The sequence below is a fragment of the Molossus molossus genome, unplaced genomic scaffold, assembly GCF_014108415.1.
Source record: "Molossus molossus isolate mMolMol1 unplaced genomic scaffold, mMolMol1.p scaffold_m16_p_1, whole genome shotgun sequence".
Classification (NCBI taxonomy): domain Eukaryota; kingdom Metazoa; phylum Chordata; class Mammalia; order Chiroptera; family Molossidae; genus Molossus; species Molossus molossus.
This window is the reverse complement of record NW_023425344.1, coordinates 107,938,479-107,953,290: the sequence shown is the minus strand read 5'-3', so window position 1 is coordinate 107,953,290 and position 14,812 is coordinate 107,938,479. Positions and strand designations below refer to the sequence as shown.

At 40.8% G+C, this 14,812-nt stretch overlaps 1 protein-coding gene across 1 annotated transcript in view; it reads right to left on the bottom strand.

Annotated features, from left to right (window-relative positions):
* NEBL (nebulette) overlaps positions 1-14,812 on the bottom strand; it is a 113,813-nt gene that overhangs the window by 32,678 nt on the left and 66,323 nt on the right. Inside the window, 6 exon segments of the mRNA XM_036277383.1 lie at positions 2,829-2,978; positions 4,471-4,563; positions 7,340-7,511; positions 8,529-8,633; positions 10,008-10,100; positions 11,345-11,437. Coding sequence (XP_036133276.1) covers positions 2,829-2,978; positions 4,471-4,563; positions 7,340-7,511; positions 8,529-8,633; positions 10,008-10,100; positions 11,345-11,437 — 706 coding nt within the window.

The window sequence follows — 14,812 nt, the reverse complement described above, 5'->3', positions numbered from 1 at the left end:
CAAGAACAGGCATATAGATCAATGGAACAGAACAGAGAACCCAGATATTGACCCAAGACAGTATACACAATTAGTATTCTACAAAGGAGACAAGAATTCAATGGAGAAAAGACAGTGTCTTCAATAAATGGTGGTGAGAAAACTGAACAGCTACATACAAAAAATTAAAACGAGACCACCAACTTACACCATACACAAGAATAAATGCAAAATGGATAAAAGACATAAGTGTAAGTCATGAAACCATAAAAATCCTAGAGGAAAATGTAGGCAGAAAAATCTCAGACATCATATGTAGTAGAATTTTCACTAATACATTGCCTAGGGCAAGAGAAACAAAAGAAAACATTAATAAATGGGTCTACATCAAACTAAAAAGCTTCTGCACGGCAAAAGAAACCAGCATCGAAATGAAAAGAAAACCCACTATATGGGAGAGCATATTTGCCAATGATATATTAGATAGAGAGTTAATATTCAAAATATATAGAGTACTCAGCCCTGGCCAGTTTGGCTCAGCGGTTGGAACATCGGCCCACGAACCAGAGTCCTGGGTTTGGTTCCCACTAAGGGCACATACCTTGGTTGCGGTTTTTCCCTTGCCGGTTGGGGTCGTGTGGGTGGCAACCACTCAATGTGTCTCTCTCACATCTATGTTTTTCTCTCTCTCTCTCTCCCTCCTACTCTCCCTGCTCTATCTGAAGATAAATGAAAATATACATATATACATATACATAGAGAGAGTAATCATACAACTCAACAAAAGAAAGACAAACAATCCAATTTAAAAAATGGGCAGAAGACCTGAATGAACACTTCTCCAAACAGGACATACAAATGGCCAAGAGACATATGAAAAAATGCTCAACGTCACTAATCATCAGAGAGATGCAAATTAAAACAATTGTGAGATATCATCTCACACGTGACAGAATGGCGGCCATCAACAAATCCTCAAACAACAAGTGCTAGTGAGGATGTAGAGAAAAGGGGACTCTAGACTCTAACATATGGCTGATGGGAATGCACACTGGTGCAACCACTATGGAAAACAATATAGTGTTTCCTCAAAAAAATTAAAAATGGAACTGCCATTTGACCCAGTGAACCTACTTCTAGGAATATATCCTAAGAAGCCTGAAACACAAATCAGGAAGAATATATGCACCCCTATGTTCATAGAACTACTATTTACAATAGTTAAGATCTAGAAACAACCCAAGTGCTCATCAGTAGATGAGTGGATAAAAAAAAGCTGTGGTACATTTATACAATGGAGTACTATGCAGCTGTAAGAAAGAGAGATCTCTTATACCCTTTGAGATGACATGGAGGGACCTGGAGAGTATTATGCTAAGCAAAATAAGCCAGTCAGAGAAATACAAGTACCACATAATCTCACTTATTTATGGAACATAATGAACAAAATAAGCTGTTGACCAAAAGACATCCAGAGTTATGGAAGTAGGGAACAGACTAACAGGGAGGAGAGGTGGGAGGAATGGGAAGAGATAAACCAAAGAACTTATATGCATATATGCACAACCAATGGACACAGACATTAGGAGGAGGGTGGGAGTGGAAATGAGGGGGACAATGGGGTAAAGGGGGACATCTGTAATACTTTCAACAATAGAAATAAAATAAAATAAAATAAAATAAAATAAAATAAAATAAAATAAAATAAAAGTATGGGGACTATCTTCTGGAAAAACTCCCTTTTTTTTCCCTTAAAAAAAAAAGGCTCTGGAGTCTAGAGAATAGAAAGGACATGTAGTCTAAGCCTACAATTATGCAGGCTGTAGGGGGTGCTCATTAATGTGCTTAATCCCAGGATATGATCCTGGGAGAACACCATACAGAGTGAGAAAGAGCCCATTTCAAGGAAACCAAAAGATAGTATGATGGGTGATAAAAACATTTTGAAAACAGTGCTGATGTCTGCACAACATTATACATGTAATCAATGCTTCTAATTGTACAATTAAAATGGCTAAAATGGCATAGTCCATATTATATATATATTTATCACAATAAAATAAAAAATTTTAAGGAAGTATGATTTACAGTATGACACAAAACTATCATATCCTTAAAAAGATAAAATTTGTTGAGAGTAGAAAGTAAATGTTCTCAACAAAATAAAAATAAATAAATATTTAATAACAACTTTATTGTGATTAAATTGTTTAACATCCAAAACAATTTCAACTAAAAGTTTTCAACCTAATCCACCAGCTTGGATGCAGAAAACAGGACAAGGTAGAGGAACGGGGTGAGTTCTCTATATACAATATAGAGAACATGATTAAAAATCAACAGTGTTTTTCTTTTAAAAAACCACAACCCTTACATCCCAAGTAACATACCCAACTTCTTTTTAAACTTTAACGACAAATGTATACAAAAATTCAAACACACACAATTCATAGCAAGCACTTCGCCACTCACATGTTACTATAAAAATGGTTTTTCTCAATAGAAATCAGATACAAACTTCTCAGAACTCAAGTTTCCACTCTGGCTGTGTATACCCATCTCATATAACTCCTGTAAACTAGACTCAAGTAGCAGATCCCAAAACCCTTTTGTCGTTAGAGATCCAGTTACAGTGAAAATAGTGAAGTAGGAAGGAAAAAACAAACATGCAAAAGGCAAATTAGTCGTATTAAAATAAAAAAGGACTCAACTTTCTAAACAGAATTTAGAATTTTCAAATGTGTCCAGGCTGAATGCTTGTGCAGAGGTGAAGACTGTGTTAAAAACACACGGTGACTTTTTTTTTTTAAATGAATACATTTTCTTGGAGAATGTTTAATGCTTGATACCTCCTTCATCAGACGGCCTTGTTACCTCACTGCTGCAGGAAAAGCTAGGGTAAATCTCGGACATTTCTGACTTGTCATCTCCAAGAACTGCACCAAAGGTACTGCTGGAATGAGATCGAGACCGCTGTCTCCTATAGTGACTCGCCTTTTCTACATTGGGGGGAAAATATTTATACTTGTGATTAAGTGAATTGAAGAGCAAAACAAACAAAAACTTACTTAAACATTAAAACAGGAAGGAAAAACAATCCCTTATTAAATAATAATCCGAAAGCTCAGAATTATAAATTCTAAACATTTACACCCCAACTTCAGCATAGACTGTATCAACTCTATTAATGACTTAATGACCATTTATACTCATTTTTAAATCTGGATTTTAGAAGAGATCTGGGGGATGGAAATCGACAAGAATTAAGGAAACATTAGCAAACTAATAAATGTCTATCAAATATAATGGCTGGTTACAAATAATTGTTTTCAAGTGTGTCACCAAGGACACAACACTTGTTGCCTCTTCTTTATTTTTAGAAATTTAAATGACTTTTTGGCTGATTATGTGGATCAAATTGACTATTAAAGTATTAAAATCCCTATTTTGCCTCAGGCTTTCAATTTTATTAATGTCAACAATTAAATCTAAAGTAGAAATCAGAGGGCAAGGCAAGACCTAAGCGATATGATGTCTATTTTTATTGTTTAAAGTAACTGTATAACAGTCAAAGCTTTGATTTGCTAAACACAGTATGAAAGTCTGAAATGGCAAACCATGCTTTCACTATACCTAATAACCAAACCATTTGGTTTTTGCTTTTAATTATAAATATGCAGTCTAAGTTAAAAGCCAAATAAACTTCCTATGAAAACAGTAAATTTTACATTATTAAAAAACTCAGAAATAAAATTTAAGGCTACTGGAAGGTTTATTTTAAAGACATTTATCATCTATGATGCGATATAGGTAACCTCTCCCATTGTTTTATATAAAATTCTTTAAATCTACCTTTAAAATATTGTAACAGTGTTTTTCATGAAACAGATCTTCTTTATGCCTTGGCAATTTAGAGAAATCCAAATAACTGCATTTGAAAGCCCAGACACCCTATAAAATCATATTCACTAATCAAAAGCAGGTGTAAGTTCTAGATGCCTTTTTAAATGAATCTAGAACAAACTAATTTGGATATATTAAAAAACCCGTTTCGCCCTGGCCGGTTTGGCTCAGCGGTTAGAGCGTCGACCTGCGGTCCGGAGAGACCCGGGTTCAGTCCCCGCTAAGGGCACGTACCTCGGTTGCAGTTTGTCCCCGGCCCTGGTTGGGTCGTGTGGGTGGCAACCACTCGATGTGTCGCTTTCACGTCGATGTTTCTCTCTCTCTCTCTTCCTCCCACTCTATATGAACAAAATATCGGAAAAAAAAAAAAATGTCCTCGGGTGAGGATTAAAAAACCCGTTTCAAGTTTTGTTTTCATAAATTATCAATGGTATTTTAAAGCAGCCTACCACTTTTTTTGTTTTTTGAACCGTCAACTTTAAAATGTACATTACACAGTTGGCACAATGAACCTCTACAGCTCAGATTAGCTCCAGCTTCAGGACAACAAGCACATGGACCGGGAGGAACGGAAAATGCAAGCGGTACCAGAGAGCATATGTAGACTTCTAGACTGAATATTGTCTTCCAGGGGGTCAATGTCGAAGATGGAGCCAGGATCTGTGCGCCAAACTTTGAGGTCTTTTAACAAAGGGGAGAAATCAATAAATCAAGCATGAATAAAAATGCCAGCACCAAAAAGAACCAAGAGAAAGTCTTGACAGGCACGTATGTAAAGAGCGAACATGTAACGAGCAAACACACTGCAATGCAGACATCAAAGGAGAACAAAGAAAATTTCCGTTCACCAGAATTTGTTAAGCAAACTTTATGATCAAATTTAAGTCACCCTGTTTATCTTCATTGACCTTCTCCCAGCACACGTGCACATCAGACCACTCTGTGCAGCCTCTCCGCACCCCTAAACCCCAGTTACTCTTGCTCTCCATGCAATGAAACAGGTACAATATTGATGAAAACTCCTGATTGAGGACATGTGACTAATTCACGGGAAGTGACTGAGAGGTTTTTGTCTGAGAAAACAAAACAAAAATTATCTTGCTGTAACGGTTTTCATTGTGAGCCGGTGAGCACAAGCTAATTCACATAAGGTACACTTATTTTAAAAGTACAGTAAAGCAAGGCACCAAGCAAGGACCAATGAAGGATGGGAAGATGAACAAGGAAGAGCTTCCTGTTCTCAGTGGACCACAGATTAGTTCACTGGTATGGTCAGTAATCAGACTCTGCAAGCCAATTTATTCTTCCATTTTAGTTGAGGGCAAAAACCTAAATCTGATAACTCCTCTGTTTTTCAGTCTCTCTACCTAATGGTTATCAGGTTCTAAAATGATCTGTATAGTGCTATACTAACAATAGGAAAATAAAAACCTAGTTAAAGATGTGTGGCAGAAATGGAGCGTTAGTAAAAAATAATGAATTAGTAACCTGAAACTGAAGATCTGTTTGTGTGTCTTTAATTAGATAGTGCTTACCAAGCACTATTCTCAGTTATAACATAAGTCATTTAAGCTTCATAATATAATAAAGTAGATATTATTATTCTTCCCATTTTATAGATGGGGAAACCGAGGCAACGAGAAGTCGAGTTAGCTTAGCCAAGGTTATATAACTAGTAAGTAGCAGAGCCTCCAAAAAATAGGAGCTCGCAAATTGGCTGAGTCTGAATTACTCAGAAAATCTCTAAACTTGTATTTCCATACCTGGCTCAGAAGCTCAATGTTTGTTGAATGTAACACATTTTGTGGTTTCATAGGTAAGTCCTCAATGGAAAACAGTTTCCCCAATTAAAAAAATAAACTGACTTCTGGATTGCCCAGAAAGTTAATAATTTAGACTTATATCTCTTATGTTTTTAACAATTAATACTTTCTATCTCAAAGGCAACAGGACTGAATTCTGAGAACTCCAAGTCTAGACAGTCTCATGGATTCCAGCGAGGATCTCACACTCATTCCTGGCTCCTGACCCAGGGTGGGACCTGGTGTGGGCTGTGCAGACCTCACCGTCCCCACACTCCTGCGAATCAGACTCTCTGCAGCATCTCTTATGAGATCTTAATACAAAGCAAGGAAACTCTAATTCTGTGATGTTTTTGATGAAAACATCACAACTTATCCAATTTAATGTGATCGCGGCAAGCAATCAACTTGGGAAGATCAGCAAAGCCGTCCACTACCTACAAATCTGCCTGGAATCCCTCTCTGACAAATACTTTCAGCATCACTTAATAACCACTCAAGTAACTCGCAGCCCTTACTTCAGTACCCGTGTTTCACACTGAGATACGAGCCTGTCTGAGGAAATAGGAAAATACACACTTTCCTCACCCATGTCTAACACAGATTACTGAGAGGAGCTGTTGCACGGTTACCAAAAAATATGATTTGAGCAATATAATGGACTAGCTATAAAAATGCAGAGGCTGCCCTGGCCGGTTTGGCTCAGCGGTTAGAGCGTCGGCCTGCGGTCCAGAGAGACCCGGGTTTGGTTCCCGCTAAGGGCACGTACCTTGGTTGCAGTTTGTCCCCGGCCCTGGTTGGTTGTGCGGGTGGCAGCCACTCAATGTGTCCCTTTCACGTTGATGTTTCTCTCTCTCTCTCTTCCTCTCTCTTTCTCCCACTCTATCTGAACAAGGAATGGAAAAATGTTCTTGGGTGAGGATAAAAAGAAAAAAAAAATACAGAGGCTAACTGCTCTGAAGAAGACAATCATCATTTGGAAGTATGGGTTGTTGATATACACTGAAAAATTAATAACTTTCCTGACTAGCTGTCTCAGACTTCATATGATCCTTGCTGTCTCAGCCACCTTTACACACTGTCCTAAGACTTCCTCCGACTGACCAGAAGGAACAGCAGGAAAAGAAGGTTTTTCTTCTCTGATTTATGGGACTTCCAGGCAGCTCTCCATTATCCCAGTCCATACATAATATTAAAAAATATATAAGCTAGTCATATGATGGCATACCAGCAGAATCTCTCTGGGATGTCTATTTGTGGTAAAAGGACCTAAACAGGATTACTTCTGTTATTTCCGTCACCCATGCAGACAATATTGATCAAATACATAAAGTAAAATCAAAATAATTGTTCATACCTTGTTATCACCCATGATTGATATTGGGCTGCTGCTTTGCTTAACAGGTAGCAACATCCTTAAGACCAGAAAGTTATTAAAGACAGAGTGTCCAGTTACAGAGAGGACTGAAATGATGCCTGGCGAGTACCATGAATCCCATTCAACGTGGTGCGACTAGAACACTTTGGTCCATTTTCAGCTGGACACCACATCAAACACTGGAGAAGTGTGATGAGTAAGGAGGCTACTTCAAAAGCTCGGCCAAGCATGATCTTTCTGACCACGCAGCCCTGCCGGGAAGTGACCATCAACTTACCAACAATGATTCCAGGTCTCCTGTCCATCTCCACGATGTGAGGATGGACACCTTTATAAGCGGCATCACTGACGACCTGCGTGTTCTTCCTCACGCGCTCCGTCACAGGGTCGTCCACCACAGGAGTGAAGCCCCTTCCCTTTGTCTTCTCAAAATCTTCATGGTATTTTACCTGCGAAAAAAAGGAAAAACAGTATTAACTCAAACTGAAATTTCCCGAATACTACATAGCTCACAATTTTTTGATACGACAGCTGTCACTGCACCAGCTACATCTAGATTATTTTTTGCATATATGTATCTTTTCCACTCCAAAAATAACATCCGAAACTTCAGCTTCCTAGCATCAGAAATCAAGTGGTAATATATTCATAGTTTTGCGGCATTATGGTTAGCAGCTCTTTTAAATTATATATAAATTATATATATAAATATATATATACCTGTATATCAGTAAGAATTTTTAAAAGACATGTATGTGTGTGTGTGTATATATATATATTTATATTTAATCCTGGTTCCTCTCTAAAATGTACTAATTTAGGTACAAATTAATTACCTATCTCTTAACCTTTAATATGCAATAAAATGATGTTATTTCCACACACTTATTCAAGAAAACAACATTTAAAATTAGATTAAGAGAGTTACAGATAATTATACATACATTTTTGTATATAATGACAAAAAATTATATATACTTCAAAACATACACTTTTCGGGTTCTAAAATTGGATTAGTGTGACGGTTTTTCAACTCTGTAAATTATACAAACCACTGAATTGTACACTTTAAATGAGTGAATTTTATGGCATATAAATCATGTCTTTTGAAACTTTTAAAATACATACATATTTTTAATCTTCTTTGCACCATGCAAACACAGCAAACTCTGTCTTAAAGTTAATTGGGAATAAGTTCATCCAAATGTCTCTCATAAAATGCATTCATAGTAGTCATGTTAGAAATAAAAATACACCCAAAAATCACAGAAAAAAATTATTTTATTAGACAATATTTCCATTACATTTCAGTGTCATTAAAAAGTCTCCCCGAAAGGACAGCCATCCGCACTTCTATGCTTTGTTAGTTATCCAGATTAATGGTGAGCTAACGCCGTCAGTACACTGGGTGGTGCCATTCCTCAGTGTATTTTAGTTGTGAGAAGAAGTATCTGGTTGTACCCTACCATTGAAATATGATTTTGTGCTTCTTTGACATGTCTCATACCAGGTGTATCTAAAATAAGACTTGGTCTACCTTTCATCTGTTTATGGTCCTGGGTATATTTTACCTGCAAAGTAAACAGTCGAACATAAGACAATTATAATAACAAAAATCACATAACTTTTTCAAGTTTTCCAAATGAGTGAAATATATACAACATATTCTAAATGGTTCCCCCAGGTAACTTGGTCAGTGAATTATATTTCGTCCTAGAATAACAATCTAACATTTTACTCTCAAAGGTCTCCTTTAAAATCTAGACAAAAATGACTTAATTGCTCCATCAACTGAAAACACATGTGTGAATGAACAGTAACCACTGACGATGCACTCAGTAGAAGTGGTTATCATACTTAAACTGAACAGGGAAAACCCAAAACTACATAGAAGCTAAATTTACTTTTCTGTTTCCACATTTCCCCATTTTCCCCATAACATTGCTGAAGAATGCATGCCCATCCTCCCTTCACTTCTTCTTCTTCTTCTTCTCCATAGAGGATAAGAAACAGTAAGATAAACCAAAGAACTTCTGTGCATATATGCGTAACCAATGGACACTGACAACAGTGTGGGGAAGGCTGAAGGCAGGAAGGGAGTGGAACTGGGGAGGTGGGGGTCAATGGGGAAAAAGGGGGATATCTGTAACACATTCAACAATAAAGATGAGTTTAAAGAGAAAAAGAAAAGAAAAATAATAAAAAACTAATTTCATTTTCTTCTAAGCAGCCATAACTTCAAGGTAATTTAAGTTGAATTTAGTCAGCATCTTTGCACAGAAATGCCATTGGAAAGGTATAAATTCTAAAACCTAAATTTGAATCCCCAGGCCCAGGGCTGTTCTGCACAGCTGACCACCAGACTCTGCTGGACGTGACGCTGACTGTGTAGAGCACTATCACAGACCTGTACGGCCCAGTGCTGAAGCCCCGTGGGCACCATGGGACCTTACTGAACAACTAATTTCTATATTAAGTGTATATAAAATTTTTGTTTTACTCTAGGTCCTTACTTTGGAGTAATGGCTCATGTCTTACTTTGTTTTGCAGAGAGCATTTAACAATCCACATTCAATGGAATCCATCAGTAAGATGATAATCATTTAACTACACAACAAAGACTACCACTTCCAAAGACACTTCCAAAGGTAATTGGAAGGCTAAAATGTACGAATCCTTGTTTAAATGAACATAATATGATTTAAAACTAAACTTTAAGTGTAACTGTTGGTCACATCTGGGAATATCAATACACGGTTTGAGAAAATGTAAGTTGAGATGGTGGCAGCTTTGGGAAGTCTCTGTCATGACACGTGTACTCACTGCATACGTCCCAAATGTTTCTTGAAAATGTATTTTGTTTTCACAAGGAAAAAAACTGGACTGCACATAAATAACAAATGACACATCCTTTGTGATAGTCCAAAATGAGTAAAACCACTTGCCGAACTAATATTTTCTTGGTTCTTCTTTACTCTTTCCATTTCGGGGGTTACACTTAAAGCTGTAGCTCTTCCCAGCTGACCTTTATAATAAACCTATCATTTCAGAGAACAAAAAATAGTGTACTGAGAAGCAATTCAACTAAATAAGAATCTTAGGGTATTTATTTTAAAGAACTAGCCAAAAAAAGAAAACAGTGAAAAAAGAGGTTGCTATCAGAGGTCTAGTCATATTTAAAATGCTTACACCTTAAATCAATCTATTTTCCTTCCTCCCATAGCAGTGTATCACGGTTAACGTACTCAAATGTATGGGCATATCATTAGCAAAGCTGTAATAAGCATTTCACCACAAAGGAATATGATAAGAAATGTCTTCATGGATATTACTTAAAGGTGCTCCTACCCATATAGAATGGTACTATACCGTTGTGGTTTCTTAGCAGTTAACTGTGGCAGAACTTTTAAAAGGTTATCTTTGAATAGGTGACATAACCATGCATAAAGAGGCCGGTGTGCTTCCCACTAATCTCTCCCTCCTTCTCAATCACCATGTTCCTTTTTGAAAGGAATGAAGTCACATCAAGTGTGGCTCTAAATATATTGGGAAAAGATAAGCATCTCCTTCTCTAGAATATAGCTGTTGGGAAAAGTGCCAAACAATAAGCTCCCTTTGCTTTATAATCGGCTCAAATGACTTGAAAGGTGTAAAGAATACACGGTTTCTCTGAACCTAATAGGCTTCCAAATTTCCTCCTCCAAAGAACCCCATCTATATGTTAATGACTTCAAAAAAGAATTCTCTCCGTGAACCACTCCGTGGATGACATAAACAGCGCGGGCTGGGAGTTGGTGCCTTAGGAAAAAATGACAGCCTGCACAAGTGCCCCTAAAATGGGCCTATCTCGTGTGACCTATTTAGTACACACACTTTAAAAGTTCTCCCCAGACATCATCTAAAAATAAAGTAGCTGTAGCCCTCGTGGGCACACAGGCTAGAGAAGAACATATGCGGAGGGAAAGGTGGTGAGACCATGACGCCAGGAGCTACGGCTGAGTCCCTTTGAGCAACCACAGACAGGAAGACTATGTAGGACAATGCACAGTAACCTACAGAAATAATCTTACTGGCATATCCCAGGGAATTCTTGAGGGAAGAATGCCTGGCTATACCCATAAGACCTAAGGCCTTGAAACCTTTCCAATAAATTGATAGTCAGTTGAGAACAGAACTCAGTGACCCACTCCAGGTCATGAACACGTGCAAACATCATCCTTTCATCGACACGCTGACAACACGCTTGATATCTATCGTAAGAAAGAAGTTGCTAGGACCACACATTGCTGATATTCCTCTGGTTCTCTCTGACTCTCTTCAGCTCTGGAGGATCAGAAATTGCAGTTGCCTGTTTCATCTCTCCTTTGTATTTCACCTGCGGAGGATAAACAAGAATTGTAATAGACAGCACGATGATCTCCACGCAAACACCAGAGAGGACGAGCCTCAAATTAACCCTGTCTTTTCACACAGTTTTTCCACAGTAGATGCGCGTCAACCTCCCTGTTCACCCCTACCCCTGGGCTCTGACCCGTCTGACTTGGCAAGCACGAGTGTTGGCTGTGCTTTTTAAAAATGAGTTTCCAGTAAATACTTTGCTATTCAATATCAAAACTAACTGCAAAAATTCCAGGACTAGAAGTAATGGAAATACGAGGGGGAATCATCAGAATGAAGTCATGACAAGAGACCTACAGTGCGGTCACCGAGGCAGCCTGCAAAGGCCATCGACGCTCTTTCTGACCCTGGGGCTTCAATCTTAAAACAAAGAAACAGAAAACTAAAAATGGGATGGGGAAAACCAGCACAAAAGGCGAAGGGGATTAAGAAGTACAGTCAGTTATAAAAATAGTCACCGGGATGTAAAGTACACCATAGGGAATGTAGTCAATAATATTGTTAATAACTAGGTAAGGTGACAGATGGTTACTAAGACTTTTTGCAGTGAACATTTCGTAAGGTATATAAATGTCAAATCATGATATTGTACACCAGGAACCAATATAATATTGTCTATCAACTATAATTTTAAAATAAATGGTTCTTAAAAATTCTCAGGAACTGGGAAATCTGTCCCCTTCTCCAAGACTCAGTCAACACCACTCTTTCTAATAGCAGGAACCCCAGTTTGACTTTTACACACGATGTTTCCTTATCTGATGTTCTGTTCCCTCATTATTATTCATTTTTGTTGTTGAATTTTGGGGATGGATTTTATCTGGGCTTCTCACGGTGGCTGAGCCACACTGTCTTCGAGAACAATCACAGCACAGGAAATGGGGCACCAAGACTGCCCAGAACAGTCAGACCAGCTGCATCTTAGTGCTTAAAACACACACACATTCAATCACTGAGAAAGGACAACGTGCCTCATGCAGGAAGCGTTACATTTGCAAATCTGCTGAATGAAACAGCAAACCCTCCTCCACCAAGCCCTCTTCTCCAGTCACCTGGAAAACCACTCAGTCAAACCTCCCGGCCCCTCCCTCGGCCGCCAGCTCCCACTTCCATGCTGTGCACACAGGTGGCCTCCTGCAGCCCTGCAGCCCGTGAGCGCTGGAGTCAAGCCGGGCTCCCGGTTCTGTTACCCTCCTCGCCTGCCGTCGGGCTAGGACACAGCACCGAACCTTCACCCGCGGACCAGTTCCGCCCTCTAACTGGGGAAGGAACCTTCAAGGGCCAGAACTCATCCATTCGATCAGTTAACTGAAGGATTCACTTTGGTAGAACTTGATCTCCTTAGAGACACCTCGGTGAGCTGTTGGGATTTCTGTGTAACGTGGGAGGAAAGGCATCTGCGGCTGCTGACGGATCCCTGCGCTCTCCGCCCACGCTGCTGCTGCTCCGGACCTCGGACCTCGGACCTCGGCCCTCGGCACAGGGGGGAAGCCTGTGGTGTCGGCCCAACCTGCCGGCAGTTGCGAGCAGGACTGACGTCTGGGTCACAGGGAGTCCGACCTTGCCCCTGAAGATCCCATTTGCCAATCAGCCTTCTGCCTGAAGTTCCTCCTTCCCCTTCTGCCCCGGTGTGGGGGGCACCCCCGAGGGGCTGGCGGAGGGCCCGGAGCAGCCGAGGCAGGCGGACAGGTGCAGAGCACGTTTCCCCTCGCAGGGAACAGACCACGGGCCTCCGCGTGTCCGCGGAGCAGCAGGCAGGCGGCAGAGACGGTCGAGGAAAACCTCTGCTTGGAGGGCAGTGTCCCTGACCAACACGGGGACTGCTGTCGCCAAAGCTGCAGAACACACCTGAGTACGCAGTCCGACGTTTGTTCAGCAGACACTAAATGCATAAAATAAATGGCATGGAGAGGGCCACATTTGCTCCCAACGTGTGGTTAATGTGAGCAGAATGGCTGCCATCCAAGCACAGTGATGGGAAGACAGGGCCGGGGCCCTCACACGACAGACACACACACATGGACTATCCACAAAGTCACTGCCTGCGACTTCACGTTGCTCAATATGGATTTGGGTTTTGTGGACTCCGGAGCAGACACCCATTCCCCTCACAGCCTTGGACGTGTCTAGTTTTGTGTACATATACATGTTTTCCTTTCTAACATAACGGCAGTGCCTAGTCTGAGTATCATCGTTCCAGAGGGGGGGACGGACCAAACTCTTCATCTGAACAGGGCTGGGCAGGGAATGTTAGTTTTGGTGTTTGCTTTCCCCATTCAGATCATGCCTATCAAAGTCCCACTGGTTATCTGAAGCCAAACTACAACAGTGAGAACCCTGTGGCCCTGCTGATGGCTGCCCTCACCCTCCCTGGGCCACTCAGACTCTTCACATAGGTCACCGTTCGTTCCCCACTCACAAGGGCTGGGGGAGGGCATGAAAACCACACACAACCAGGGTATTTTTTTCCACGTGGTCAGCTACAAAAAAAAACACTTATTCAGAATCAAGAACAAAACCCAATGTGTGTGAGCCGGACTATGCACTGCCCTTCCTCAGGACCCACAGCCTCACCAGTTCACCCCGAATAGGGAGATGTGAGGACCCGCAGACTGTGTGCGGGGTGCAGGAGAGCCCTAGTCACCTGCAGGTACAGACCGAAGGGCAGACGCAGAAAAGCGCGCTCTGCCGCAGCCGGGCTCAGGCCCCCCGGGCAGCCACAGAGGCCGCACAGACAGCGCCACAGCCGCGCAGATGCATCCTCCTGGCCACCTCAGCCAGGCTCTGTGCAGGCCAACCTGGGCAACAGCCACAGGCTTCCCTTTCCAGGACAGAATTCTCGCCTGCCCACTGGTAAAGTTCTGGTTTTCAGTTCACTTTTTTTTTTTTATCATTATTTTTTCTTTATTAATTTTAGATAGAAAGGAAGGGAGAGGAGAGAGAGATAGAAACATCGATGAGAGAGAACATTGACTGGCTGCCTCCTGCATGCCCCCCACTGGGGATCAGGCCCACAACCTGGGCATGTGCCCTGACCCGGAATCAAACCAGTGATCTTTGGGTGCGTGGGTAGACACTCAACCACTGAGCCACACCAGCCAGGCCATTTCTTTCCTTTTTTTTACAGGAAAACCAGAGAGAAGGCAATATAATCTTACACACTTGAACTAGTCTGTGGCCAGCCAGAACCGGCTGGGCAGGGCCCCTCAAGAACGCACAGTGATGCACCAAGCTTGTCATCTGGAATTTGGAAATGCAACAACCCCTACCCATCTACCACATTACTGCCCGTCAGCCCTCACCCTCCTACAGAATTCGCCCGAGTCTGGCTCTGCAGACACTGGCAGTGAGG